Raw genomic sequence first — 24,821 nt, 5'->3', positions numbered from 1 at the left:
CTGAAGGACAGGACCCTGTGGAGACAAAGCTTTCACGGAGTCTTTGGCTGTTTTGAGGGTGAATCCATTGTAGGGCAGATTATTAAAAAAAAGAAGGCAGCAAAAAGAAAAAACCCAATTTGAGACATGCTGCAAAATGTAGCAAAGCAATGGGTTCCTCCTCATCCCGCAGGGAGACAAATCTGCCAGCTCCAGGTTGGGAGCCAGTTTCCCTGCTCCGACGTGGAACAAATTGTCCACAAAACAAGTAGTCTGTTCTCTGTTCGTTTGGTTTGGGTTTTGTGGGGTTGTTTTTTTGTTTTTTTCTTTTTTAGTCTTATGCCTCTATGCTTGATCAGTCCTTTCTCTAACACCTGAAAACAGCATCGCATTTGCAGTGTCACTTTCTAGGTGCATCTAAGATGCTGAGTGCAGGTACCTTATCTCTTTGTTCTTCACTTGTCTCAGAGCTCCGCAGGTCGGGCCATGGGATACAGCTGACTGTGGGCATGCCTGCCTTCCCCATGGGATTTCAACCCTCAAACTGATACTGTGTTTCTGCTGTTTTATTACATTTCATGTCTCCAGGCCTAGGGTTGTTTTCCAGATATGTCTGGACAGTATGTTTGATTTCCAGTAGAGTTTGTCATCCATTTCGATATGCAGCTTCATGGCTTGTTTTCTTATCTACAGGACGTACCTGTTGGTGCTGACCCTTGAACTGGGACACCATAAGCAGTACCATTGTGGTGCCACTGGCTTTATTTCCCTTCACAGTTCTCAGACCAGTTTCCTCAGTCAGTAGTAGGGAAAATGATAAACATGTGGTACACAGCATATCAAGGTGCAGTTTATTGGCAAGAGGTCAGTTATCAAACTGAAACAGATTTTTTAAATCAGCCTGTACTGAGATAGCTGGGAGAGGCAGCAGCTAGGGTCAGACTTGAAGTTCATAGAACCTGTGAGTGGAGGGTCCGTATTTCACTCCCTCATGGGGAAGAAGGTCTCTCCCTTTGCGTTGCTTCCTTCTCCAGGAATGTCTATTTCTAGGAAGCTTTGTCAAGGGCTTCTGCGGATGAGCATGGAGAGACATTGCTCCTGGAAGCTTTTGCACTTGTTAGCCGAAAGAAATCACAACTGAACAAACACTTACAGAGCTCCTTAGGCTGACCTCAGAGAACTGCGCCGGTAGTGACTCCAGGGTGGGATCTGGGTTGCATCCGAGCTGAGTGTCTGCATGTACCATCTACAAAACAGTCCCAACTGTTTGCTTTTCCTCTCTCCTGCTGCCTGCCCAGGTTGACATCCTTTCTTGTTTATTTAAAGTGAGAAATGTGATGACGCTTTTGTGGAGAGTATTAAGAATGTGCACTTAGCTGGGGACATAGAAGGTTTAAATCAAACAAGAAATTTAAGTGCTCTGTTCTTGAATCAAGGACTTTCCATGTCCTTGCTTAGAAAGGACACCTATCTGGAGCCTAAATACAAGAGCGAGGCTCACACAAGATGAGCCGATGAACATATACTTGGGGTGGAAGGTTTCTGGCTGCCACCTCTGGAATTAGCTTGACCAAACTCTGGTCTTTATGGTAAAGCTCAAATTGAGGCAGCATAGTTGGAAATGTGTGACATTTCAAAGATGACTTTTAATTCTGCTTGACTGTTGTGTTTTATGTAAGGGGGCAGTGAACTGATTTGACAGCTCAGAAATGGTGGCATGGGAGAAGGTCCTAAGGAGACACACCATTCCCTGGGGACACAAGGCGGTCACTCAGTTAAATACTTCAAGGGGCACACAGCTTGGGAGTCGACAGGTCGACTCCACCACGCTGTACCTTAAAAATCTCACTGGGGTGTACGGTCCGATGTTGTCTTCAAAAAAGCGGTGAAAGTACCTCCTGCTATTGTCTGGGAATGAATGAGCTGGGAACTGGATTTGTGTAGCTCAGAGCCACATGGGGTGCCTGGGGGGGTGTCTCAAATAAAATGCACTCCAGAAATCAATGTATTATCCTGTCTGTGCCAAGACTTCCATTAGCAGGGGTAACAAGAAGCTCTTAATTCCTCTAGATTCTTGAAACTGGGAAACTCTCCAGGAAATATTAGAAGTTAGAAAGCCAATAGCTGCATTTGTCTTTTATTGTCTAAGGTGTAAACAAGCAGTGGGAAAGGTATGAACTCTGGACATTTTAACGTGCAGCCTGATGCCAGGCCTCTTCAACTGGTCTTGACTGCAAATATTGCTTGTAATAAAAGCACAGCAGAACCTTCATGCTTTTTGACTTGAAAGTCTTGCAAATTCCAGGCTTTTGGCAAAGAAGGTAGCAAGGGTTCTTCCCTGGTTTGAAAATGAGAACTCAGTACAAGAATGCCAATAAAGACTAAGAACCGCCAGGATAGTGTTTTGATAGAGTTCTATTTGTGGAAACAAATGTGTGGGCATAGGGCAGGACTGACTTCGTGTTTTTTATGGGAAAAGTTATAATAAGGCAGGGAACCAACTGCTCTTAGCCCAGGAGCAGCAGCTCACCCTTTAAGAATAGAGGGCTCTGCTTCATCAGTCTTGGTGCGCCCCAGATTTGCACCCGGTTATTGCAGGAGGCGTCACATAGATTTCTACGAGAAATCTGGGCACTCAGTTTGCATAGCATGAGCTAAACCTCGATTTTTTCCAGTTCCCTCATGTGCCAGAGGAGGTTATGTCATGGACCTGCATCAAGTTACTCCCTGGTTATAAATTACTGAGATAAAGCTTTATGTGTATGTGTAATGATGATGTTGCTTATGTCTCTTTAAAGTAAAATCCTACGTCCTAGACTCTGTCTTCAACATTTTTAGAATAAGGAAGTGAAATGACAATAAATAGGAATGCTGCTGGGAAATGAGGTGCTTCATTAACCCTGATCTCCTGAGCCCAGCCATGTTGTATTTATCATATGAACATGCAGCTGCTCTGTTTAAGACTTCGAATGACATGAGATAGGCAGGAGCCACTTATCTGGAAATTGGAGGATAATCACATCATTAATGTGGAATATACACCAGAAATCTTTTATGCTTCTTTCATCATCTTCTGTTCTTCGTTAAACTGATACATAGATGGGTAGATACAGTGGGATTACTTCTGAGGAGCTGGATTAGGAACTGCTCAAGATTTGATCTTTGGTGTTATTCAGCATTTATGAGGAACAAATGATTGTAACACCATTTCTGCTGTGCTTTGGAGTGTGCCTAAACTCCTACCTATGCCTAAGGCAGAGATTTTATTTTTTCGTAGTTGTAGAGTATTTGGTAACCTCATTAAAGTAAGTGGACCCTGTATATCCAAAAAGTATTGTTATGTTTATGTGATAATAAAAGGGGAATACTCAGCATGTGAAAGGGACATTGGGAGTAGAATGTAAAGGCTTGAAAGAACATTGTAAGGAACAAAACATACTGCCAAGCAGTTGGACCCTTATGGATCCCTTCCAACTTGAGATCTTCTGTGATTGTGATTTGTGATTGCACAGGGCTTTCCACAAGACCTTCCCTGCAATAGTTGTTAGTATATCCCAAGCAAAGTCATTGCAGCAGGTCCCCATCCTCCCTGTAAATACCATGATCTTAATCTAGTGCTAATTTTGTAAGTTAATTTTAGCTAATATTTTAGGTGACAGTCTAATGGTTTTTAAGTATTATACTTACACGCATCAGCCTCGCAGCAATATCCGTTCGTAGGTGGGTGTAAATTACATAATAGTAATGCTCTGGGAAAGAGCAGAGCCAGGGTTTCATCCTTCATTGTATGAAAAGGAGAGACTGGAGTGGCTGTGGGGCTTCTGCCTAATGTCCTGCAAGGGGAGAGACCCTAAGGCTTAGGCAGCATGTGGAGATCATTAGATCTTGTGGTCTCAGACCTCCATTCGTCTGAAGCTCATGATAAAGCAGTACGTTGCTCAGGATCAGTTTTCAGCCCTAGATCAAATTTCCATCTAGAAAAGTCAAGAACTTCTGCTGGTATAAGCTAAGGAAACTGCATAGACCAGCAGAAAGCTTGGGGATTTTTCTTTCTTTCTTTGTTACCTGGAGCCCCTCCTGCCTTGCCTGGCAGCCTGAAACTAGGCAGTCTCAAAGCCTAAGGTGTGTGCAGAGCTGGAGCCACTCCTCTGCCCCGATGTCTCCTGAGGTCCCGCAGCATCTGGCAGCTCCAGGATGCACCTGCTCCCAAATGGGAGAGCGCTGCTATCACTGATTGACTGCGCAGCCCACAGACGGCAATTTTTAAAACGTTTAAATAGCCTGTCTTCTTTCCTTCATCCTGACAATTGATTTTAATCAGTATTATCAGCTGCTTAAAACACTCGGTTCTCTGAAGCATTATAGCGTTCAGCCTCCAGGAGATGGGTGGAGCGGAGGCACAGGATCAGTGGTGTTCTCAGTAGTTTTGTCCTGGAGGAGGTGGCTTGAAGTCCTCATTTTATCATTCACGGTCCTACTTGGGTTGCTGCTGTTTGCAGTAGCATAGCGTGGTTTCAGCCCCACACCATCAGTGGGAGGAAGTTAGTTTGCAGAACATTTCTGAGGTTCAAATTAGCATGAAAGGAGAAAACTTTATCCCTTCCCACCTGCCCTGCAGCCACAATTCATTTGGTTAAAAAAAAAAAAGTAACTCAAAATCTAATCACAAGACTGAGTTATTTTGATACCTGGCATGCTGTTTATTTCTGGCTTGTCAATACTTCAATTAATTTCAATCTGTTTGTAAAACAGAAGTGAAGTACATAAATGATGTGAATCTGTTAGAAGTTGTCTTGCCATCTGCACAGTCAGAAGCAAAGCGGCACAGGCAAGTGTAGCATCTCAAGGCATTAAAGGAAATGATATGCTTCTGGATTAACGCTGACTTCTGATTAACAATTTTAGATGGCAGTAGAAAAGAATAAGGTAACTTCCCTATTGTCATGCTTCTATACTGAGACACACGTTTTTAGGTTTACTCATAAAATAATATATCTTGATTTTTCAGTGTTTAACACTCAGCCTCTGACTTTTATGCCTAGGAATAATCAGGGGAGTAGAAAGGCAGAGAGGGAAATGACGGCTTATTTGTTGTTAAAGACCTACATGGAATATCATGTCAGCTGGAGTTATAGAGGGAAAAGCCGTAGCTTGATTGAAAACAAAGCAGACCAACTCTTCCATGTATTCCCCATACTCTGAGGCCACTGTTAAATCAAGAAGAAAGCTCTTTTCTAGGCTACCACTGCTCCGAGCCTTTAATCTTCTTCAGTAAGAATCACGCACATCCCTCGTTTATAAGGGGCTCGCTGTGGTCCCTGGCTACCTCTGGGAGATGCTCCAGGTTACCTCTGCAGGCAGAGGTATTCGTCTCCAGTTTGGAAATGGGCCATTCAGCCTCCTTTTTTTTTTTTTTTGTCAGCTGTGCTCCCCTGCCCCCAAAAGCAAAGCCTTATTTATTCAATCCTTCCTCTCTTCTCCGTCTCTCTCACTGCTGCAGGGCTGTCTGCGCAGTGCCCAAGGTGCGCTCAGCACTGAGCTCTTTGTTAGCAGTTCTTTCCCCCTGCAGTGGCAGGGAGGTCAGGGTGTGACATGTGTAACGAAAACCGGAGGAGTAGCGTGCATGGTCTCACTACTGTGACTGATCTATGCAGTTTAATTGCTGCATAAAATATGTAAAAGCACTTGAGGTCATTTAGAAAAGTTGAGGTGTTTACAGGAAAGTAGAAATTGAGCTTGAAAATATAATTACACTTTTTTTCTTCACATTAATGACTATACAGAAGAGCCTTTTAAATGTGTCCATATATGGGTTTTAAGCATTCATTTCACATCAGTATTTCGCCTTTCTCCTTAAGTGAAAACTTACTAACCAGCAATCATTTTGTCTGAATCTCATTTCCTCATAATAGCAAACCCATCAATCTCTGCTTTATTAAACAGGGAAGCATGCTTGGAAGCCAGAGCACTCAGATTTGATCAAAGATGTTACGCAAACCATTGATTTTAATTTACAGCAATATCCACTTCTTCCATTATTAACAGCTTCGAATTACTGAGACTGAATAATTAACAAATATTCCTACTTGATGATAGATTGTTCAAAAGGCAGATGTACAGAAACAGAGCCCAGATGAACCTCCTTCCTGCAGCCCCAGGGAGGCACATGCCTGTTTAACATTCCCCAGGGGAGCGATGCAACGTGGTTAGAGAGAAATACTCTTTGGAGAGATCTTCCAGATGTTTCCAAAACTGTTATCACAGCAAATGCTCCACAGACAGCGTGCCAGTGCGTGTTTCTGACCTGCTGGTCTCTGCTCAGGGCCCTGGGCTGTGGCCAGCGGAGTTGAATGGTGCAGAACAGGGTGCCGCCCCTTTCAGTGATACGCTCAATACACCAGAGGGGAAGCGTGGGCTGAAAACATTGCCCTGCTTCCTGGCTGAAGCTGAAGCACCCCTCAGTCTTCAAGGAGGGCAACATCTGGTGAAATGTGGCTCAGTGGGCGCCGCCACTTTCAGTGATACGCTCAATACACCAGAGGGGAAGCGTGGACTGAGAACATTGCCCTGCTTCCTGGCTGAAGCTGAAGCACCCCTCAGTCTTCAAGGAGGGCAACATCTGGTGAAATGTGGCTCGGTGCTGGCCGGTTTTGGCATTTCCAAAGATCCTTTTGGTGAGTAAAACTCAAACTGGCTGTGTACCAAAGAAGACCTGAGGTGGGTAATTCTCTTCAGGGTCTGTTTCTTTGCAGCTGATGAGGCTGGAAGGGTTGGAGGTCTCAGTACGGGGCACTGTACTGAGTACTTTTCAGTGAGGAAGATGTCTGGGAGCACAGAGCAGATCTGAGTCTTCTCTAACCTGCTGTTACGGTCTGTGTCCTTCTTCATGAGCCCAAATGAGAGGTTTCCTGTAGCGGCACAGCTGCTTTCCAGCAGGAGACGAGTGGGCAGTTCAGTTCACCCCTGCATTTACCGCGTGGTGGATTGATTATTGTGAAAGATTTATGTCTGAGTGCAAACCCATTGCTTTAGGATCAGAGCAGCTCATTCAAGGAACAGGTCAAATCAAAAAGCTGGGCTGAGGCCCCAGGGCATCCTGACACCAAGTGTCATTCCCTGGGCAGCACAGCCACCAGCCTGAGAGCCAGGGGTGGGGAGGGGACAGGGCTCCCTCAGCAGGCAGCCTCAAAACCCCGGGGCTTCCCCTAAAAAACAGCCACCCCTCTCCCAAGGCAGCATGGTGGAGTGTGAAGCCCTGTCCGTGACTGATGGCCAGCTCACCCCCCGGCAGGGCTCTGGGATGAGGGAGGTGTCTCTCCGTCTCTGTACACGCTGCAGAGGGCAGATGCAAGGTGCTCAAATAACGCAGTGATGAGGATTGTTTAGGAACAGCAGAAGGACGGGCAAAGCTAGATAAGGCAAAATGTAAATCTAACTCAGCCTGGCTCTGTATAAACTAAACCATCATCATCCTCTTTACCGCTGTGCCAACGTGTCTCTGCTGCTGTGCTCACTTGGGAGGAAAGGGAACATCCTTTGTTTGGTGCTATTCAGTGTGGTTTGACATTCTGTTTCACAGATGCAGCCACGGAGCAACGTTTAGCCTTTTGTGAAGGCTTATTTAGACAGGTACAATTACAGCTCAGCAGTGAAGGTGCCTTTGATCCCGGCATCCCCATTGTTCCTGAGGCTTTTCATCCCACCTGATACCCAGCTGGGAGGCCTGTGGCTGAGACCTGCCTTGGAAGTTGTTTCTTTTTTATTTCCCTTTCATTTTCACGGTGTCACCTTCTGCTGACAAACATTATTAATGAAGGCTTTGGCATTTGGTTATGCTCAAAGTACTGATGCTTAGCAGGTGTCTGACCTTCCCCAGCTGTGCAGCAGCTGTCTATAGGAGGGCAAGCAGTGGGCCCAGGGTGGTCTGTGCGGCTCCTGCAGAGCCTTGTGCATCCTGCTGTGCATGGTACCCGTGGGGAACAACCCACTCCTGGCTGCTCATCTTTTCCAAAGAACTTTGCTGCGGTGCAGGTTCGTGTGTCAGCAGCTGCCAGCTTCCTGCCTCCCAAAATCTCCAGTGCAGAACTCTGCTTCTGGGGAAAATGAGCTCCTTCAGATTGGATGTGTGTGGAGTTGGGGATGTGTGAGAGAGAATGATTTCTGGCAGGAGGAAGGAGTGACATCCTCTTCCAGGAGAAACTGAGTGGCCAGTGACAGATTCTGTAGGGTGGCTTGGGATTTTGGTGTTAGGATAAGGAATTAGATCCCTGTTACCTTTAGTTGTAAGGAAAGAATCTCTGTATGCAGTTTGGGGCAGTCACTGGTGATTGAGAAGCACAAAAACTGATGCAATTTGCTTGATTTTGCATTTAGCATGTTACTACGAGACTAAGGAGGAAAACTGCCCAGAGGTAGTGTTCACCACGTACTGAGAGGTCGAAAGACAGACCAGAGAGAGGAAGGCAAAAGAATCCACCAGAAGAGTTGTTAAACACAAGCCCAATGTCACACGTACCTTTGCGGTGTGAGAGAGTGTGCAGGGGGGGCACTGCTGTATGCATGTGGGCTTTTTCTGTCTTGTCAGACAGGATGATGGATGAGGCAGATCCTTTTGATCGATGGGGATTTTCTTCTGTTGGATGGGAGGAAATATGGCTGGATCGGTGTCGGAAAGTTGCAGGCAGCAATTGCAGCGTAACTGCAAGAACTGCAGCCACAAAATCCACCCAGTTGCAAGAGTCGTTGAACTGGTGACCCAAGGAGTCAGGAAGCAATGCTCTGCTGTAAAAATGAGGAAAGCCATACTTAGTTCAGACCAAGCCTTGTCAACATTTCTGAATGCACCGAAGGGTTTGTCCAGAGCTACCAGCTTCTCGGAGCCTTAACTGCCCTCATTGGAGTTGTGCTAAGTTCAGTAGACAACTCTTCCTAATTAAGTGCAAACTCTTTTAGATGCTTTATATTTAAACACTTCTTGACTTTGCATTTCTCCTATCTTAGCATCTATAATTGGCTTGCACAAAAATAAGTCTCCTGCTGGATGCAAGCCAATGGCAATGTCTGACCCTTTCAACATAATCCCATTCCTACATTAGGCAGGAGAGGATTTACTGATATTAGCACTGGAAACCAGCAGAGTGAAAGCAGCAGTCGTGCCTTTGCCTCTGGGCAGGGAGCATTCATTCCAACCCAGGACAAAACCCCCTTCCTTACCAGGCACCCTCACCCTGAGCCACCTGTACCCCCTCTCCTGGTACACTGGTACCCCAACAACTCGCCTCCAGAAGGACACGTGCCTGGCAGTGCTCAGAGACATTTTGCTTGAAGGGTAAGGGGGTTTTTGCCTGAAAACCTTGTAGAGAGGTGGGATACCCCCAACTGTCCACTCCACATGACATCGATTAATCTCTTAGTTTTAACACAGGAGATTATGTGGAGTTAAAAGCTACCTCCGCTCTCACAGGTGAGAAGCACTACTTGGCGTCTGGACACACATTTGTGAGGCTAGGGTATGCAGTTGCCTTGGACCTCTTTCTTATTACAGCCACGTTATTGCACCTGGTTTTGAGCCTGCATATATCTGCCTAGCGCTGTGTTTTTCTGTGAAACGAGCAAACCCTTTCCTCTTCTTTATTTGCTCATGAACATCCTCACCCATCTGGATTAGCCTCTACCTAGGGATGTATTTCCATGGAAAACATTGAAAATCAAGGAATTCCCAAGATGTTGTTCGCATGGAGTGTCCAACTTCAGCAGGCTGCGATCTGACCCACCAGATGCACCTGGCAGTGGGCAAAACCCTCATACTCGAAGTGACGTCACTTTTAGGGATAAAAGTGGAGATTGTGATTAAGGGGATGTTCCACAATGCAGGCTCAGGGTGAAGTCGGTTACTAGAAGCTTATTTATGTGGCACAGGTAGTGGAAGCAGCAGTTTCTAATATTTTTTAGCTTTACCAAAATCAGGAGAATTCAGTGAGATAAAGTGTAAAAGCCTGGAATGTATTTAGTAAATAAAAGGTGACCCCAGAGGAAGTCAAACAGAATAACAGTTCAATTTTTCAATTACCTGAACAATCTCACAACATTAATCCTGGGTGCCAAACACCAGCTCTGTATACTCTGAAGAAATTTCCCTCCTGAATTAGTGTCAAGTGCCGCTCTTAATGCCGGTTTATTTCTAGCCACGCTTGATAACGTGAACAATCACCCGTTCCCACCCCTGTAATGTAACAGGGAAAGTTACACAAGCAGGCGAAGGTTTAGGATGGATTTTGTCCTGGATACATAATTAGAAATAGCTTTAAAGGAGAAGTGGCTCAAAATTTTGCAATAAAACCAATTTTATGAGGAACCAAACACTATTCAGTGCATGCTGTGTATTACCTTCCTGCTTTGCAGGCTCTAAAAAAAAAAAAAAAAAAACAAAATTTTTTGAAACATTTAACAAGATATTTATAGAAAAACAACATTGTGTTTTCATGGTATCTTTCCTTTTTCTTTTTCTTCATTAACTGAAAGAAATTGCTGATGTCCACATTGGGAGGAAATTGGGCACTTCTGTTTAAAAAAGAATTATTTTCTTTTCCATAATTCTGGAAAAGTTACCAAATGAAAAAAGAAAAATCCAGATTGTGTCTTGTCTGTGCACAGAGTGAAGGGAGGAGAGAGCAAGGGAAAAAATTATGTAGAAGATTTAAAAATTCAAGATGTAAAATGTTCATCTTGAGGAAGACCTTGGGGAGAAAACAGAAAAACAAAAGGAAAGAAAACCGAAATACTTCTGCATAGAAAACAACATGATGAAACATAGCGTGATGCAAATGTTTCCACCCAGCAGCTCTGCATCGGAAGGGACTTTCAGAAATCAGGCACAGTGCACTCCAGCTCTTGGGAGTGGGCTCCTCCACCGCACGTGCTGGTTTACCCACGCTGGGAGAGCTGGGCAGCCACGGGTGTTGCGGGTGTCCTCCACCTGTAGCCTTTCTGCGGGTGAACACTAGCCTCGCAGTTTTCCCCATGAATAGGAAATGCTCTGTGTTAGTGGTGGGACGTGCCTTGCTGCGACAGGCGGGGGGAAGCTGCTCTCACACTCGCCAAAATGAGCGTTCACCCCTGGCACCTCGGTGCTGCCCGGGCCATCCCCTCCCAGTGACGCTGCAGCTTCTTTTCTCTTTTTTTTTTTTTCCTGTGTGCTCCCCAGTTCGAGTGAGGGCTTCGGTGTAGCGGAGAAGATCGTGCTGCTCACCTTCATCTCCGCCGTTATACTGATGGCCATCCTGGGGAACCTGCTGGTGATGGTAGCTGTGTGCCGGGACAGGCAGCTCAGGTGAGCCCACCCAGCCGGGCACTGCCTGCCCTTCTCGGGGAGGCACAGGGAACATCCCTGCCGAGAAAGCCCCGTGCCCTCAGCCGAGGGCATAAACCGCCACCATGAAGGGCGTCTCTGGCCGTGCATTGTCAGGCTTTCGTGCTGGCCTCAGTGCATCCCCACTCGGATTGACACTCTGGCAGTGGGATGAGTTTAGAATCCAGCCTCTACGCTTTTAGCACTCTCCAGGTAAAAACCCCAGATAAATCGGTGAAGATCGGAGCTAAGCAGCAATTCCTTGGAGGAGCACGTTGGCCTCAAATTTCCTAATGAGCCCATCGAAAAACCCACACAGGTGAAGGTCCTGTTGCAGTTGTGCTGCACTGCAAACAGTCTGGCAAATACTGCCCGTGGTTTGGGGGGTCGCAGACAGAGATTCGGGTGTTCTCAAGGCTGGCTGCTGCCCCCAGGAGTTGTCAGACCAGCAGGAGCAGAGTGAGGTGTTCAACAGCCTCTGTTCATATTCTGCGTGGGATTTTTAATGGATTTAATTCTGTTTTATTGTTATGATTTTAAAAGTACTCTTCATGCTAAAATTACAGCTCCAGTCTAGATTCTTCTCAGTGCTTTCTGGAAGGATTTTCTCAGCTTACAAGTTAAAATAAAATCCCCCTCCACCACCCTAGACTCTCCAATGCAAGCTGTGAGGCTGAGCCACATGCAGAGGCCTGTGAGCATCTTCTGTGTGAGCAGAAAGATGTGTTTGTGCAGAGAACACGGTGGATATTTAGCTGTAAAAACCAGGAACAAGGTAAGGGTGACCATATAAAGTGAGGAATACAACAGAGAGAACCTTTTAGTGTGATGGAGCAAATTAGACCCAAACCCAAGCCGAAATCTCTGTCCACGTTAAAGCATGCAGCACTGAAATTATTCCACCCTAATTTTGTGATCTGTCTTGCAGGAAAATCAAGACCAATTATTTCATTGTTTCCCTTGCCTTTGCGGACCTGCTGGTGTCTGTGCTGGTCATGCCGTTTGGAGCCATTGAGTTGGTCCAGGACAACTGGATCTATGGGGAGATGTTCTGCCTGGTCCGAACGTCCCTCGATGTCCTGCTCACCACAGCATCCATCCTGCACCTGTGCTGTATCTCGCTGGACAGGTAGGAGCAGAAGAGCGTAGAGATAACTAGAGGAGCTTTGAGTTGAGTGTTGTTGCTCAGCAGCAGTAGCCAAAGGGCAAATATGAACCTGCTGGGAACTGTAGAGCAATAAATCTCTCTCACTAGCTGATTTTGGAGAGAGCTATCCGAATCCTCGTCAGCACAGGAAACCTTTGGAAGGAATGAGGTTTATATTGATAGAGAAGCCAGGTTCTCAGCTGCTCTGTAGCACAGTGCTGTTGCATTACTGGTCAGACACGGCAGAGTTTCTTTAAAGACAAGACACCTTAAAGACTTAACAACAGGGAAGAGCTGCAGCTGTTGCAGACAGAGGTGCATCGTGTCTGGGATGTTGTGTTAGCGGGGTGTTGTGTGAGCAGGGATGTTGCTCTCATTTCAGTGAGGTGTTGCTCACTGCCAGGGCTGCAGGGGAGGCTCGGCTGGTGGGTGGCTTGATGTGCTGTGCTGAGCCCGTCTTTCCAGGGACTGAAATACTAAATTATCTGCCTTTCTCCTTCTTGCAAAGAAGTATTTGACATATTTTTCAAGAGCTATCAGAGCTGCTCTTTCTGCTGCTAGCAGCCATACAGGCAGCTGAAAACTGGTATTATTAAATGATACATTTTGGCATTTATTAGTAGATTATATGGAGAAAGAGCAAAAAGAGCAACACCCCCCTTTTTATAGGCTGTTTTTCCATCTCCACTAGTGACTGCTAACAAGGAGGTAAATAAAGCTGGTGAAAAGGGTCCATAGGCTCTGGGGGCAGTCCTAAAAACTTCCTCTTCTTTCAAACTTTTCTTGCAAAATTAAAATGAAGCTAAAATCCTAATTAATTTATGGCGAACAATTCTGTTTTCCTGTTGTCTGTTTACATTTTTGGGGTAAATGGCAGAAATTTCCATGCAGAATAGCAAGAGTTTTTTCACAGCATAAATACTTAGAAAAGATTTTGACCAGCTAGTCTAATAAGCAATATTTAGAGCTGTCATTTGAGTTCTGCTGTTTTTATTGAGTGCTTGTTAAAGCAGCGGCCGCCACACACAACACTATTAGCAGAGCACTAACAGCAACGCCCCCGAGACAGGCTGCTTCTCTCCAAAGGCTCTGGAGTTTGCCATAGAACCTTTCCTCTACTGTCTGATCTCTGCAGAGCATATACAGCTCTCCTCGCTGTTCAGCCTTGCTGTAGAAGTTCATCTTGGGTGCTGTTTTGACTCCATGGGTAATCATTTTCACTTGACATGAAAAAAGCCAGGATTTCACCTCAGAAGTTTCAAAAGGTGTATTTCTTCTCCCAGTACAAAAAGGCACAATTATGGCTGTGTTTGCTGACAGTGAGTGCCAGCTGAAAGACAAAGCCCAGGATCCCTCTGTCTCATGTGAAGAGGAAAATCCCAAGTCAGCTGCGAGGCTTTTGTCACTTTTTCTTTGATCAGACGCCTCAGTATGAATCTGATTGAGTCCCAAGACTTTGGGCTTCTGAGTTCTCCCAGGACCAGATGTCAAGCTCAGTCTACCCACTGTGGCGCTCAAGACAGACCAAGATGCCCCCTGTTTCACTGGGCTAGCTCTCCTGAACTGCTGTAAATGAAAACATTAGCGAGATAGGTCAGTCCCTGGTCATCTTCCTCTCTTAAAGCTGTATTTCATCCTCTTTTTGATTGACTGACTGATTAACGTGAGTTTCAAAATACAGCTTAGGACATCAGTAGGGTACTGTAGCCATCCCTGAAGCTGTTTATCATCCACCTGGATATCATCCTGTTTGACAAATAATTTTCTGATCAAAATGAAACATGAGGTCTTTCCCTCCATCTCTCAGAGGAGACATTTAGGTGGAAGCATACAGGGAGAACACAGACATTTTGATTTTGGCCTCACCACGTCCTTAAGTTCGTGCCATGGTCTCTTCATTGCTGCACTGAGGGGGGTATTACACTTGTGCCATGTCTTGCTGTGGGTCACCTGGAGCCAGCTGCAGTTCCTCTTCACTCTTGTGTCTTTTTCGCAGAGATTAATTCACTTTTGCTGCCGTGAATTTGGCAGCTGTTCCAAACCTCTTTGGCAAGCAGAATAACAGGGATTTTCAACACAGCTTGGGTGGAGTGGTGGATACAGAACAGTAGATCCATTTTCCATACCAAAAGAAGGCTAAATCCCACCTTTTAAATCTGCATTTTTCTCTTTCCTGATGTGCCAGCCCTTGCTATGACTGTCCTGGGAGCATCACTTCCAGGTATGTTTTGGTCTGTGATCATCCTGAGGAGAAAATTTTAACCTCCCTTCATGTCAGTGCTAGAGATGAAAAGTGAAAATATCCACGCTTCAGTCACTTTTGAATAGATACGAGTAGAAAAATTTTCAGAATTCTACCTATTTCTTGACCACTTTCAATTTAAATTAAAAAAATACATTTTTAAAAAAATCCTCATTCTTTAGCAGACTGAACCGAAGAAGTTGTGCTGTTCCTGCTGCATATTAGCTAAAAGGTGAGTGCTTGACAGTGCAGTCTCATACTAATAGGTGACTTGACAGAGTAACCATCCTCTAACCCAGGCGAGCAGAGTACCAACGCGTGCTGTTCACAGCTGAGATTTACCAGGCTACCAAGCTCTCCTGCTTTCCAACTCTACGCCAGATTTTCCTTCTGGAACTTGTTCTGCAGGCTGTCAAAGCGTATCTCTCCCTTGTCCTGTACAAACATCAGCCAAGATTTGAGAAGACTTATTTTTTGCGGTATTCTGCAGTCATCTCCGGGCAGCTTTCAGGTCAGCTCGCAGTACTCGCTGGAAGGAGTAAGAGCAGCATGTCTGTCTTTTCCCCTTTTGTCTGCAAAGCTGACCCAGGCTTTAAAGGTTGCTGGCAGAAACTTGCATTTCTGTGACTGTTTTGGTTGTTTTGGGGTGGTTTTCTTCCACAGTGAGAGCTGACTCCCAAACGGTGTTAAGAGGACAGAGTAGATGAGGAGACAGTGGTGGATGACCCCAAGACCAGCCTGCATTTCTGGGCAGGGAAGGATGATTCAGCTCATCATTGACCAGTTCTCCATCACTACAGCTTCACCCATCCTGGCAGCTGGCTCGGAGGAGCACTGACAGCACTGCTTCCTTCCCAGGGTTTTATTTAGTATTTGCTAGCTGTTGCCCTTGTGCTAGTTCAGACTTTACAGGAGTATGCTTCTAGCTGGTGGTTTTTCTGTGATTCATATATGTCCTGCCTTCTCTTCTATTTCACGTCGTACAACTGTAGGGTTTTTTAAGAAAACTGGGTGGTTAATCTAATCCTCAGGACTCAGTTTGGACAGTCATTCTCAAAACGTTTTCAGAAAGTGTTGCTTGAAAAGACTTTGTCTGATAATATCTTGTATCTATTTCCATTACTGCCTCTGAAAGAGAAAAAACAAAAAGGCTTTAATTCTCAAAGGCATTTGAGAAAATCAGGAGAAATCACCACAGGATAAACTGATCTTACCGGTCAGGCAGAGGGAGCAAAGTACTGCAGGGACTTAGAGACACCCTCAGTCTCAATGAGAAAGTGTTTTTCCAAGGTGTCAGAGCTATCTCAGGGCTGGCTGAACCCAAATTTTGCTGTCGCTGGGTTATGCTTTTTCATCCTCTCTTTGGTATTCTGTAAAAGGAAGCTTGAGCCTTGAAACATTAATCTATTGCATGTTTTCTGCATACATATCCATTTTTTGTGCCTGTGCAATAAAAATAATTGTGCTGTGTATAAATAGACCAAGAAGCTGTGATAGAGTCTTCAAATACAGTTAAACAGTCAGGAAGGGCAATTTCCTTCTCCAGTATTTGTAGTGCGGTTTGTAATACAATTACTTCTCAAAGTCTTGTGGAAAAAAAAACCCAACAGACCAACAAACAGGTCCTAAATGTTTGTATTACAGGGCACCTCTGCTCTTCATACAACCAAAGCATCCTGCACCCTCTCTCTGCTTCCTCCAGTGCTCCTGGCCTTCATCATCATCAGCCCGTGAAGCTTTCCCCCAAGTTGGTGTCTGTGCTGAGCACTAGGTACACCGCTTGCCCGGCGTGTTGAAACATTTTCAGATCTGCTGTGTAACACGCGACAAAACAGACCTCACTATGTGTTTGTGTAGTCAACACTAGTCTTACTGGAATTCAAACATACCACATAATCACTGCTAAATAAAGGCTAAAGCAAAGCAGATATATCCAAAGGGTGTTGGAGCACCAGAGTGACAGATGCTCGTTGCACCATTTACAAATACTAATTAATGTTAATGTACTGTTCAGACATCAAATTAGCAGAATCTCTTGAGAGAGATGATGGTTTAGAGGCTCCTGAGACTGGTGCTCAGCGGCAGTCCAGCTGGAGGAGAATCCCTCTCCCTGCACGGGGTGGGAGGGCATGTGGCAGGGACACGGGAGTGGCGAGGTTTGGGTGGTGCTGGCTCTGCAGTCTCCATTTCCCAGTGCTGCATCACGTAACTCTCCATCCTCGTCTCTTTTGCGTGATGTTACAGCAGATGTGGCCGAGGCACAGGGGGATTGGCTGGCTCACCAAAGGATGCCTGGGCCACGGTGGGGCTAGAGGGCGGCAGTGTGATGTCTTTCTCAAGGACGGGGAGAAAGCTGTGCCCAGTGGTGCCCTGCAAAACATCTGCCAGCCGGCCAGTGGCGTGGGGAGATTAGTACTGGGGAGACTTACTAGGTTTTAAATACCTACCAGTAAGTAATGATTAGGCAGTGGGCAATCTGATTATATGACACAAATTCCAGCTACAGTTTTGAACCAGGCCATAAATCCCCCGTGCCCTTTTCAACTGGAAAAGCATCTGATCTCACACAGCTCCCAGGTGGAGGACCGGAGAGGCAGCGCAGGAAGGGGCTGAGCAAGGGCAAATGGAGACCGTCCCCGAGGGCTGTGAGACACGACACATAACTGCAGAGTTATCCCTGTCGGCACACACCTCGGCAAGAAAATTAACAAGGGATTTGCAGAGTTCAGGTCCGAGGGGATTAAGAAAAACAATGGAGGGGACGGCCATGGCAATCCTCTAGAACTATGGTAATTTGTTTAGCCACTGTTGCTGCCAGTAACCCTCCACACACACTGACCCGCGCGGGGACCGTGAAGGAGTCCTCCATCTCCGTTTGGCAACACGCGTTTGTTTGTGTTACTAGCTAAATTTATCCAGTTCCAATGAACTCGTCTCTTTAACGTTTTTCTCGGTGTCACTATCTCAAACCAGCAGGCTGTTGTTTTTCTAATAAGAATTCAATTTTGTTAGATATAATCGTTTTAGGACATCTTTTTTTCTGGACCAGTGATGCATAACTTTGTTTTATTTGGCACAGTCAGAGACTATAGCTTATTTGCTCAGTGGGAAAAAGAGAAAGAGAAGGAGCTGTTCTCTCAAAAAGAGTAAAAATCTGGTTATGCAGAGACCAGAATCTGGTTTCACGGAAATATCAGCAAAGCCAGTAGCGCAGTTTCAGTTTTGCATAGGCACCAATAAGTTGAGATTCCAGCTCCGTAGACTTCATCAGTTGGCCAGGGTTCAGCTGAACACTCTGGCCCAGTCTGGATCACAGAGGGAGAGGAGGAGTGTGCAAAACTATGCTCAGATTTGGGTTTTGCAGAGCACACCAGAGTAGAGCTCCAGAATGACAAAGAAAGGGATTTTCCAAATGTATATACATATATATAAAGCTTGTGTCCTGTGAGGAGAAGCAGCGCCTCTCTTCTGAAATAAGCGTCCCTGTTGCCTGCAAGAATTTTCCATCAGTGCATTTCAGTGTCCTCAGCCTCTGAGGGGGGGGCAGCCCCTGGGAGCCCCGTGGCCAGGCTCAGCCTCCTCCTGGCTGCAGGCTGAGAGCAGAGTCCCCGGTGGTGGCAGCTGGTGGAGTCTGGCTGTCTCCTGCCGCACTTCTTGGACCTCTCTTTCCTTAGGAATTCACAAACAAATCATTCCCACTTTGGTCTTTGAGGCATGATTCAGCAGACGTACACAGGCACAGAGCCTGTGTGGGCATGGTTGTTGCATCCTAACTTTGGGAGCGAGCTAACAGCACCTGCAGTTTCCCCAGCCTCTTGTCTTCTAGATTATTTAGGGGGAGTGCTGGTGGAAAAAATTGTTCAGTACGAGTATTTAGTGGATTTTCCTTGGCTCATTTTGGCCCCAGTGATGATAAAACATATGGTATGTATGCAATTTTATATATGCACATGACACCAAATGGTTTTAAATGTGGGCCACCCACGGAAACAGTCTGTTTAGTAAGGTGGGTGTGTATTTGTCTGTCTGTGATAACTAAGGAGCCTGCAGGGTAGCGTCTACGTACCCGTAGCTCAAACAAAATTGGACTGCAAACCAGGGAGATACTTTTATTTTTCTCACATGGCAAAGAATTAATTAAGTGTATTTCTGTAATTTCCAGAAGGCAAGGAAGGAGCAGCAGTGTGGTTAGAACATCGGTGGTCCTGAGGCAGGAGCTCAGGACTCCAGGACTTCTCTCTGGAGATGTGCGCAGAGCAGCTTTCCCACTGCCTTGGCCTTGAGGAGGTGCCTGAGTGCCCAGGCCGATGGGTGGCCAGATGTGCTGGCTGCTGTGCCACTGCTTGCGTCTCTTTAACCGCAGAAACTGGTGTGCGTTGATGGTACTGGCTCAACCAATTATCTAGATTCTTGGACCTTTGATTTCAGTCTGCACGGAGTCTCGTTGTGTTGGTGCTTGATGAGAGTGCAGTCACTACCGCAAATAGCCGTCCTTGCCATGGGTCACAGCTAAATCAGGCTGCTGTCACACCTGAGTCACCAGTGTGCTGGAATGCGATGCTGTTACTCAGTCTCGGTCTTTCCTCTCTTGTCTACAAGAACCTAGAAGCTATAAACTTGTAATAACTACCGCTGTCATCACTTAGAAGTTGATGTGCTTTTCAAGCATCTTCTTTTTTTTTTTCCTGGAGGAAAGGCAGGGTAAGATACAAGTAGTGTGTGTACGTGTGTGTGTGTATATGTGTAGCGTTTTTCATACAGGCAAAACGGCAGCAACAAACCCGTGATCTACAGCACTGGCATTTCCACAAAGGCCTTGGGCCAAGGCAGCAGATTCAACATTCATTTATACAAGGCACAAACATAACTGCAGTTTGGTTTCTGTCTGTTTTCTCTTTGGCTTCACAGCTTCCCTCCTATCTGCCGTCTCCTGTCTTCCCGCATACACAAGTTTTACATTAGGCAAGCTGTCCTGGTCCTGCTGCTGAGGCGTGTGGTGGTACGTCTTCTCTACCCAAAGCGCTGCAGGCTGTTAGGTACAAATGTGTCGCTGGTGCACAGTTCGTGAGGCATTGATGTCAGCTGTCTGGTTTTTTGTGTAGAGGAGCTCGCCGGCAGTCCTGGAAAGGATGGAACATTTTACTCTTAGGGCTCATGGACACTGGGCATGTGAGTGACGGTGGCAGCTCCTGCTGGTGATGCATGAAGGAAATTGCCCCACAGATGCTGTGGGGCACTGAGTCACTGAGTCCTAAGCATTTATTTATGGCTTTTGTGAACATAATAGAGGTGCACCTGCATCCCCTTGGAGATGCTGGGAGAGCGTTCGTAACCCGTGAGGTCCACTTTTGGGAATTGATCCACTAGGCACTATTCAGCTCCACCCTGATATCTGTATCACTGGAACATCCGTTGGAAGACCGAAGAACAGCACATTCATGTTCCATGGGGCAGAGTCTGGCTGCTGCACTGTTTCACAGAGCCACCAAGCGACGCTGGGCAGGTCACAAATCCTTGGTAACCGGGATATCTGCAGTGGCCGTAAGAACCATAAGTAAGGCCATAGGAGCTATAGATTTCTTCCTCTGAGCCATCTGTAAAACGTTAGCACTTGATTCATTCATATGGCAAATGTCTGATACGGGAAAAGTATTATAATAACCTTTGCTTTATGGAGCTGCTTGAAAGATCTACAGCTCCGGGAAGGGACTCTTGTATTTCCCTTTCAGCAAAGGATGTCATAACAGAGGCGGAGGAGGGATGTGTTTTGCATCATCTCTCTGCTGTAGGTAACAGGGAGGTTAGTGTTTTCAAGGAGCTGTGGAAACATAGGTCTTGACTGATAATAGTAAGAATTAATATTTAATTAAACACGGACATTGTATTAATCATGTGTACGTATTACATTTGGTATTCATCCATCACACTGCCGCACCAGCACATAATAGATATCCTTTATGAGCACAGGAAACCAACTTCAGCTTGAAAGGAAGCAGAAATGTAGAATAAGAAAATGTCTTTATTTCAGCCTTTGACTAAATCTTTGAGATATAATTACCTTTCCCTCAGTGAATAAATAGCTGCTTAAATGCCCAAACCATCACCTGCATCAAATCCACACACAGGTTTCTATTACCTGACTCTCGGGGCCGTTGAATGGAAATCCTGCTGAGCTGTGGAAGAGGGGACAGCGTGCTTCTCTGCCTCGCTCGCCATCGGCAGATCAGTCACCCGCACTGTGACGGCAGAACCTTGTTACCGGTGCAGGGCAGGAGGGATCCAGCTCGACTTCCTAAACACAAGGGAAGTCATGGTAGCAGCAGTTAGCAACACACACATATATATATACACACATAATCTTTTGACACGTAAGTGGAGGAAAATTGCTGCTGAATCACTGAGAGAGCAGAAATATGAGAACATAAAATGTCATTTTTACAGGCATAACTTTTAGTCTAATGGCCTTTAATAGCAAACTATTACTAGTGAGATGCTGTCAGCTGCAGCAGAGAGAGGGGTAGAGAAATGTAGTAACTCAGGCTGCTTGGAAGAGTTGTTTTCCTGCTGCAGTTAATTAACAATGTGTCGTGGTTTTCCTTTTCTGTTTGCTTATTCAACTTGCGAAATGGTAGCTGGTGTCTTGACTGTTCTTTATCATTTATTTATTGAATTTCTTCTTTTGCCCTTTCTGCCGAAAAATGTAGTCTCTTGTAACTTGCCATCAGACATGTGACAGGAATCGTTTGATGTCCAGCACTGGGTAGCACTTTTCAGCGGTGTTTCTTGGATAGTAAACAATTAATTATGCCAGATATACCTCCATTGTGTTCAGAGTCAGGAGAACAGTTTCCCGTAATGCCAAGAGAGGCACCATCTGTCCTAATAAGCAGTCAAAAACATTACTGAAAATACCTGTTTGAATTCAAAGGTCAGTTTATTTTCTGGGGAAGGGAAATCTGGAGAGCAGGGGGAAATCCAAATGCAGTAAGCTCTAGCAACGCCGGACGAGGTTACACAACGACAGTGTGGTTGTCATGAGGAGGGTAGGTATCCTAGGAACAAAGAAAACATTTATTCTGTCCTCTGAAATAATTCAGATATTGAAATCTGTCCATGATGATGCTCATTGTCTGATAGACTCAGAAAAATGTAGGTTGGAAAGGACTTCCGGAGGTCTCCGATCCAGCCTTCCTCTCAAAACAGGGCCAAACCCAGATCTATCTTCCTTGGATTAGGTCACTCAAGACCTTACCCAGGTGAGATTTGCCTGTCTTCGAGCCTGGGTACCCTTGATTGTTCAGCTCGTGATCCAGTGAAGGCAAGCTCCTTCTAAGTACACCCTGTTCCTGTGAAGGATTCAGCTTCTCCTTCACCCTCATGGGAGGGACGTGGGGGCCGTGTTAATGGGGACAGGAATCAGACCCACTAGCTGCAGTGGCTGTCAGCATGAGTTCCATGAGAGGAACGTCCACCCAGGGCTCTGAAAGAACAGCTACTGTCAAATATACCGTTCCTTTGAAAGTGAACTTTTCAGAGGAACAGGCTGATTTTCATCACACATGAAACCAGAAGAGTTTGTGGAAATGATCAAATTGAAATAGTTGAATGCTTGATTCAACATTTTCCCCCTGTGACATATTAAGTCTTGATTCAAAGAGACTTTAAAAAAATGTTTTCTTTTGACACTTTGATATTATTTCAACCCTTTGTGTGGAATATATAACCTGATTTTATCAAAATAAAGCAATTGAGTTCACTCCACATGACTTTTATAAAAGAATTCTTAAAAAAATTCAGAAACCTGTAGATTTTTGTGCCTGTTTAGCACAAAAATTTTGGTTCCCACTCAAATCTTGATGAAATAAGTTGTGCACCTCAAGGACATCTCTCTAATACATACACATAAACTGTGTATGTGTGCATTCACCTGTGTCTTATTTTAATGTGCTGCTTGCACTCAGAAATTCTCACAGCCATCTCCTCAGGTTAGTGGTCCAGCATTAGTGTGTGTTTGCTAATTTATTGCCTCTAATACATGATTCTGCTGACCTCATAAAATCGACTTTTGTAGGCATTCAGCAGTGAGCCTCTCTCTATACACGCATTATTGATGCTGGCTCAAAAAAATCTGTGACAGACATCATTCATTCCCTTTATAAATAGTTACTCCACCTGTGGCCACTTCTTCGAGGCAGTGCTCGTGTCCTGTGGGATATTGCATCATTTCTGCGCTTACCAGCTCTGGAAGCTGCATCTGCCGGGTGATCATTGTTCATTCAGTAAGAAAGTGTATTCATCAGGCACATCGCTGTGCGATGTGTTTAGAATACCTCAGAATTCACGGGCACTTCTTGGGTCTCTGGACACCAGTTCCCTGTCACAGCTATGGGGACATTAGGAGTGGCCTGTTTCTACAAAGTGTGCTGAAATCAAAAAATCTAAAGATCAAAACTATGTCATTGGGAACCTGAGACAGACTGTCAGGTCAGGACCAGCAGAAATCTGCAGTAAGATGATATGGTTGTTGATCTGCTCTGCTTATGGGCAAATATTAATTTCAGAGCAACGAGATTTACATTGTTAGGTTTGATACCCTTCCTGATGTAGAAACCCGCTCACAGGTGGGTAGCACAGGGACAGACAGAAAAGTCTGTTTCTTAACTCTTTGAGAAGACTTTTTTAGTTCATGGCTAGTTGTTATTTTAAGAGCAGGGACCTGTTGTGCTCTGAATATGTTGGCTGGATCAGGAGGAGAGAGGAGAGTGCAGGGCATGTCCCCTTGAAGGTGAAGAGACTAGAATCCCTGCACAGACATTCGCTGTGTTCTTGTGGCAGAAGGTTAAAGCCCAGCCAGCCAAGAGGCTGATTCCCGGGAGGCAGAAAGGGAGCTTGGTTACGGAAACACACACTTCTTTTTACTGACATTTTCACAGCTTTATAACACCCTGTTAATTTGCAATAACAGCTTTTGCAGTCCTGTCAAAATAAATGTCCAGTCAGGAACACCCCAGCATTTACTCAGTTGTGGCTGAATGGAAGGACGGTGTACTCATTCGCCACGATGGGGAGCGTGCAGGCGGCTCTGTGACTGTGCAGAGGGAGAGGAGGGCGGAATATGAAGTCACTCCCTTGCTCTGCGACCTCAGACAAACCACAGCATTAACCTGGGTCTCGTTTTCCCTCACTGGAAAACGGAAAATACCAGCTTTCCCCTGCAAGGCACTACGAAACGTTACTTGCTCATGCTGCGAAAATATCCTGAGCTCCTCATGTGAGAGGCAGTCAGTGGAAATAGGCTATAGACTAATTTTTTTTTCTCTATTTTGAAAAGCAGGAGAAAAAAGCTGGAGAAAATTCTTTACAGTTCTATTCTTAGAAGACGTAGAAGTCTCCTTCGATGACAGTTGTTCTCTCGCTTTTCTCTGTGCAGGTACTATGCTATCTGCTGCCAGCCTCTGGTTTACAGGAACAAGATGACTCCACTGCGCATTGCTGTGATGCTTGGAGGGTGCTGGGTAATCCCGACATTTATTTCTTTCCTCCCTATCATGCAAGGCTGGAACAGCATTGGCATCATCGATCTGGTGAGTAGCTAAGAAGGTACACTAGCCTGCTGTCAGATATACTCAGTGCCGTATATTCTTCTTTGAAAAGCAATAATCAGAGACAAGGTGCTAAGAGAGCCTGAAGGAGAAACTTCTTGTTTTCAGCGCAGAGGGGCTGCTGAATTTCTGGAGAATGTCTTTAATGGGGTTCGAAACGTCTCTGTGCTGGAAGGACTGACACAAAGACAGTGGTGGCTCTGGGATAGGATTCTACCCGTGTCGGCTCATCAGTTCAGGGAATATTTCTTTGAAAACACACCAAGGCCCAGATGGTTCCTGACAGGCACCTCAGGAGTCTTTGGTTCCCCTCGGCCTCTGCAGCTTTAGGGAAGTGCGGGCCATGGCTGATTCAGCCTGTGCTAGCAATGTTTGGAGAGCCAGGAAACCCAGGCTTCCCCAGAAGGGATGGTGCTTTGGGACAGTCCTGTCCATATCCCCCGTCTTGGTGTGAGCCTTGAAGCGGGTGGAGAAGGTGAAGTTCCTTTGTGCAAGTCATTCAGC

General features: G+C 45.6%; 1 protein-coding gene across 1 annotated transcript in view; it reads left to right on the top strand.

Annotated features, from left to right (window-relative positions):
* Nucleotides 1-11,182: 11,182 nt before the first annotated feature.
* The window catches only part of HTR4 (5-hydroxytryptamine (serotonin) receptor 4, G protein-coupled), a gene marked incomplete at its 5' end in the record, with an annotated part of 15,663 nt that continues 2,024 nt past the window's right edge, over nt 11,183-24,821 (top strand). Inside the window, 3 exons of the mRNA XM_010144509.1 lie at nt 11,183-11,308; nt 12,255-12,455; nt 24,146-24,299. Coding sequence (XP_010142811.1) covers nt 11,183-11,308; nt 12,255-12,455; nt 24,146-24,299 — 481 coding nt within the window. The remainder of the gene's footprint in view (nt 11,309-12,254; nt 12,456-24,145; nt 24,300-24,821) is intronic.

Source organism: Buceros rhinoceros, unplaced genomic scaffold (assembly GCF_000710305.1).
Source record: "Buceros rhinoceros silvestris isolate BGI_N320 unplaced genomic scaffold, ASM71030v1 scaffold9771, whole genome shotgun sequence".
Classification (NCBI taxonomy): domain Eukaryota; kingdom Metazoa; phylum Chordata; class Aves; order Bucerotiformes; family Bucerotidae; genus Buceros; species Buceros rhinoceros.
Note: the sequence above shows the minus strand (reverse complement) of the source record. Positions and strands in the feature narration are given on the sequence as shown.